Source organism: Mugil cephalus, chromosome 18, assembly GCF_022458985.1.
Source record: "Mugil cephalus isolate CIBA_MC_2020 chromosome 18, CIBA_Mcephalus_1.1, whole genome shotgun sequence".
Taxonomy (NCBI): Eukaryota; Metazoa; Chordata; class Actinopteri; order Mugiliformes; family Mugilidae; genus Mugil; species Mugil cephalus.
The window spans coordinates 13,908,735-13,914,586 of record NC_061787.1 but is presented as its reverse complement, the minus strand read 5'-3'; the positions used below and the strand labels follow the sequence as shown (position 1 = coordinate 13,914,586).

At 46.6% G+C, this 5,852-nt stretch overlaps 1 protein-coding gene across 1 annotated transcript; it reads left to right on the top strand.

Annotated features, from left to right (window-relative positions):
• The first annotated feature begins 2,914 nt into the window (after positions 1-2,914).
• On the top strand, positions 2,915-4,478 carry mc4r (melanocortin 4 receptor). Its single transcript, XM_047612165.1, has one exon. It carries the CDS (start codon positions 3,374-3,376, stop codon positions 4,355-4,357), a length of 984 nt encoding a protein of 327 aa, XP_047468121.1. The 5' UTR covers positions 2,915-3,373; the 3' UTR covers positions 4,358-4,478.
• The last annotated feature ends 1,374 nt before the right edge of the window (positions 4,479-5,852 follow it).

Here is a 5,852-nt window from a genome sequence, read left to right as displayed (position 1 = left end):
CGCCTCTGTGCATCATACAAAGTGTGGGAGGAAGGAGAGGTGGAGGAGGAGGAGGAGGTAGAGAGCGTGGATCGAGTCACGGCTGTGAAATGATAACAGCAACATGACACGGCAGGTTCTCGCAGTCAGTTTCACGTGAATGTTCCAACGGTAAAACGACACCGCCTCAGTCGGGGGCTTTGTGTGAGGTTGTGTCACGCTGCGATTGGAGCAAATGTTTGACACCCTGAAGAAAAGCTTCTCAATTTTTACATGTCGTATTATTTAATTATCATGCTATTTTTACTTCTATTCCGCTAAATCTCGGTGTTAAATGTTTTTAAACAGAAACACAAATATTGCCTATAAAAAGATCATGAAGAACAGCACAAGGTGTCGACCTGGCCTCCACGTTCACTAGATCCCAAACTGGTCAAGTATCTGTGGGGTGATCCACAGAGGACCCTCCCCTCAACCCATAGGACACGAGAGAGACCTACACAATATTAGGAAGGTGGTCATAATGTTATGCCTGATCGGTGTGCAGCACTTTGCTATACGTAACACAGAGCACGATGAAAAGGAGTTGTTCATTAGTTAATTAGATGACTGACAGATGAGTAATCATCAGTTATTTTGGCTCATATATCACGATACCAGCGCAGCGTTAATTCATTGCTTCAAGGTTTGATTGTTCGTGCTGAGCGCTTCCTGAGCGAAACAATAAAACGCTGCTTCAAAAGAATGAAAGTAATTACCGCAAAACAGTTTAAACATCAGCCTCGGAGCATGCTGAGCATACGTCAGCGCACGGAGTGTTTTCCCAAAGGTCTTTGTGATCATCAAGATGTTTTCTTTCAAAAGTGAGACGAGCCTTTGTGCTCATTCTGCTCGGCGGTGGTTTTCGTCTCTTTCTCGTGGTGGAGTCATGGACGCCGACCTTAACTGACGGCGAGTGAGGCCCGCAGTTCTTCGGATGTGGTTGCGGGGTGTTTTGTGACCTGTTGGGTGAGTCGTCTCTGCGTTCTTGGGGTGAATTTTGGTCGGCCGGTCTCTCCTGGGAGGGTTCACCACTGTTCCATGTTTTCTCCGTTTGCGGATAATGGCTGTGGTTCCTAAAGCTTTAGAAATGGCTTTGGAACCTTGTACAGACTGATCTCAATAACTTTCTTTCTCATTTGTTCCTGACGTTTTGTGGATCTCGGCATGATATCAGGCCTGGGTGTGGCCAGACAAATTGAAGTCACACAATAAGTTTGGATTAGTTTTCCCTTAATAATAAAAACCTCCATTTAAAAACAGCATTTTGCGTTTACTTGTGTCGTCTTTGTCGGATGATCTGATTTACGTGTGACAGTGTAGGGGCCGACACCTTTTCACACCACAGCACATACTTTTTTAAGGAATTGTTTCCTGGCGACATATTGATTCAGTCCGTCACACGTCTTTGCCGAAGCCTGTTTTTATGGTTTTAGAGCTCCTGTTTTACACGTCCAAAAATAAGAATGACTAAGTGCTGCAAAATTGCAGATGACTGTCACAGACTCCTGCTGCTGCTCTCTGAACATACTGTCTAATACCTGAGTAAGAAAGCAGGACATGACTACAATGACTACATACTGCTCAAAACATTTGCACCCACTTAGGAAAAATCGTTTTGGACATTTAAATGTGTACACAGCAGCTAAACCCGCAAAAAATAATTCACTGCAATTATAAAAGAGGATTCTGTTGAGGTGTGTGATGCACAACAGCTATGAATGTTACCTGATAAATACACTAAATTGTGAATGCAGACAGAATAATGCTAAACATTCCATTATGATTTTTCTATCTATAAAATCAGCCATTAAGTCTCTTTCTCGGCGAGGCGGCTTGTCACTGTTTCTCTGCGTGCCTTTTATATTTTTTCACCCAGTCTGCGCTTGACATTTGTGTGGAAATGTCAAGCGCGGAAGGAAATATTTCTGAAGGCCGGGTGAAGAAAGTTATAAGAAGTTGGACCATGTGACAGGACACAAAGGGAGCTGAGGAACAAGAGAACGGAGGAAACCTTGAGAATGTTTGCTATCACACAGATACTTGCGTGGTGCTGGGTCTTTGTTCACTGAAGTGGTATTGATTTTTATTTATTTATTTATTCATTGAGAAATGTTAGCGACTGCACCGCTACCTTTCAATATTCATGTATTATTTGTGATTTTCGCGCTGACAGTACATTAGATCGTAGGTCTTCGGCAGGGGGTCGTTGAAGATCCCTGCTTTAGATTGTACTTTGAATGCATTTTCAGATTACAAACTGACGAACATCACTTCACTGTGCCGGAGACATTTGTTTTGGCATTTGAATGTGTTTTCCTTTGTCACAAGGTTTCCAAGTGCGGTATGTTCCTATGAGACACCTATGAGCGTGTATTGTGCCCGAAGTTTAATTCAGTGGCCGTGCTGTATTTTTTTTTCCTGTTACTGAACACAATAAACACGTAAAATGTATTTTTGTTTGGTTCAACTACCAGATGAAAATCTCAAAATATACCGTATACTATCTTTGTTTGAGTTAAGATTGTTGACTTTGAATCCTGGACTCCATTTGCCACTACATTCAGCAAGGAGCAACCTTGTGCTCTCTAACGGCTTTTTTTTTCTATCATTCCTAACACCTGTGCACATCTGGCTGAGCAGAAAGCAAGTGCAACGATGCTGCGTTGAATTTTTGACACACCGGCACTTGTGTTGCGCGCGTGTGTCACGCCCAGGGTCCTCCATTCATGCGTCAGCCCGAACTTTGCTCCTCCCTCCCCTGTGAATCAGCGAGCGGATAGGACGGCAGATGACCAGGAGGGTTTAGGGAGGGGGTGTGTGTGTTTGTAACTGTGTGTGTCTGATATAACGGCAGCGAGAGAGGGAGAGACGGGGAGAGAGAGAAAGTGAGCGATGGGGAAGACCACAGCAGCCTGCTAAGTGATGATCTGCCCGCATTCGTACAGTGAGCTGCTGCACTCCGCCGCTGATGTAAATCAGCCTCACGCGTGCCGCCGCTCTAAGCTTCGCACCCCCGCTCGTCTGCCTTGAGTCTTCTTGGGGAGCGTCTGTTTTAACTTTGTGCAACGCTGACTTTTTTCTTGCCGGAGTGGGGAGATGAGAGGAGAGCCGTGGGACCGGCTCTGGTCGAGATAAAAACCTGCAGCAGATGTTTGAGGAAAATTGCCTCTCTTGGTGAAACTGGAAAAAACAGAACACTTCTACTTTTTAACAAATCGTCAAGGGCACAGAGGTTTGCCAGCCAGATAATGAGGACGATTCAAAGCCACGCAGGGTGAGGTTTTTCAGACCAGATGGACCTGTAACAACGGAGGAAAGAACATTGAAACGAAGGAGACTGAACGGAGCCATAATGAACACCACCGAAAACCATGGATTGATCCAAGGCGACCACAACAGGAGCCAGACCTTAGGCTCTTTGTCACTCAGCAACGACGTACCCGGAGAGGAGAAGGACTCTTCTGCCGGATGCTACGAGCAGCTGCTGATCTCCACAGAGGTTTTCCTCACGCTGGGCATCGTGAGCCTGCTGGAGAACATCCTGGTCGTCGCCGCCATCGTCAAGAACAAGAACCTCCACTCGCCCATGTACTTCTTCATCTGCAGCCTCGCCGTCGCCGACATGCTCGTCAGCGTCTCCAACGCCTCGGAGACCATCGTCATAGCGCTCATCAACGGAGGCAGCCTGACCATCCCGATCACGCTCATCAAAAGCATGGACAACGTGTTCGACTCCATGATCTGCAGCTCCCTGCTGGCGTCCATCTGCAGCCTGCTCGCCATCGCCGTCGACCGCTACATCACCATCTTCTACGCGCTGAGGTACCACAACATCGTGACCCTGCGGAGGACGGTGCTGGTCATCAGCGGCATCTGGACGTGCTGCATCGTGTCCGGCATCCTGTTCATCATCTACTCGGAGAGCACCACCGTGCTCATATGCCTCATCACCATGTTCTTCACCATGCTGGTGCTCATGGCCTCGCTCTACGTCCACATGTTCCTGCTGGCGCGCCTGCACATGAAGCGGATCGCGGCGCTGCCGGGCAACGCGCCCATCCATCAGCGGGCCAACATGAAGGGCGCCATCACCCTCACCATCCTCCTCGGGGTGTTCGTGGTGTGCTGGGCGCCCTTCTTCCTGCACCTCATCCTCATGATCACCTGCCCCAGGAACCCCTACTGCACCTGCTTCATGTCCCACTTCAACATGTACCTCATCCTCATCATGTGCAACTCCGTCATCGACCCCATCATCTACGCCTTTCGCAGCCAGGAGATGAGGAAAACCTTCAAAGAGATTTTCTGCTGCTCGCACGCTCTCCTGTGCGTGTGAGTCGCCCGCAAAAGGGTCGGCGCGGCCGCAACTCTGACGCGCGCTGCCTGGCAAACGAACGACTTTTCAGCCAGCGGGGCTGCGAGCTGCGCTCCCCGCGGACTGATGTGCGCTCTCGCGTCTCGCCCTGTAAATGATTAAAAAAAGTTGTGCCTCCGGTATCGTGAGTCAGGTTGCGCAAGAGGTAGGTTGGCAAAGACCTTGTGACGTCGCTCTGTGTACAAGCCCTGTTTTGTTTCTCCGTCGTCGACCCTGTTCTAAAGTGCAATTTGGAGTAAATATGACCAGCATGTATGTAAAAAAAAAAAAAAAAAAAAAGGTAAACTCTGGCTCATTTGCAGTTTCTCTTTCTCGCATATTTTCTAACAATTTGAAACTCGAAAACCTCGCTCGCCTACTTATGAGAACCTCTGCGAGGATAATGGAACCGAAATGTCTCTGTTTCTGCAAAGGTCAAACAGCAAAGAGATGAATGTGTAAATGAAAGTCTCCTCGTTTGAGAGTTTAATCCACCTCACAGCAGGCTGAATGCAAAGATGCATACTTTTTAAATTGAAAGTCTTTTACTTTTTCTAGGACACATTGATAAAAGCCATAAATAATTCCCACGGGTTAAATGACATAGATCCATCTATCTATGTATTTTCCTATGTGCATTATGTGCCAATCATATGGGGGATGTAGGAAATATCCTCCTCGTTTCAAGTGTATTTACAGTACTCAAGTGGAGGTATAAAAATCAGTGTTGAAGTCACATATCAGGCGCGGGTGATTTTCCTGATGCGACGAGAGCACTCGGAGAAAACCAGTCCCTCCTGTGAGATGCAAAACAAGAGCACAAGCAGCAAACAAGCGGCACATTACACGCAGCCTCAAAAAATACAGAGGCTGAGGACGCTAAAAAGATTCAGGATAAGTACAATTCACGCTGGATGAACAGAAAAAACGCTTTAGAACAATCTCTCAGGGCGCAGTTCCTGGTTAAGATTGCGTTCCCTTTCAGCTCGCACGACCCTCCCTTCAGTGTGCGCTCCAAGTTTGTGGTAGACCCTCAGATTTCCGTTAATATTCACTGAATAATGAGAAGACTGTCACATCAGAGCCCCAACAGAGGCACTTCTGACTCATAACGTCTGTTGTTTTCACCAGTCAAAGCTCCTGTGTATTTTGTGGTTGGTGTAGATGTATATATATATATGTGTGTGTGTGAATTTGCACTTTTTTGCGCATGCACATGTGACGACAAAGAAATCTATTTTTCATCACCTTTGTGTAACAGAGTTTACTGAATGTATTTTTATGTGCGCGTCGTGTGACCCGTTGCTTTTTATTTTTATTTTTTTATTTTTTTTATCCTCGCCTTAAATATGTTGCACTGTGACTGTAAAGAGCAACCGCATTCTCTGTGAAAGTGTTACACGAACTGATGTGATCAGTTTCTTTTTTCGGCGCAGGCCAACACCACTTTCTATACTGCCTTATTTATTTACGCCTT

Coding starts and splice junctions, on each gene's coding strand:
- mc4r (XM_047612165.1), top strand. CDS start 3,374: ATGAACACCACCGAAAACCATGGATTGATCCAAGGCGACCACAACAGG.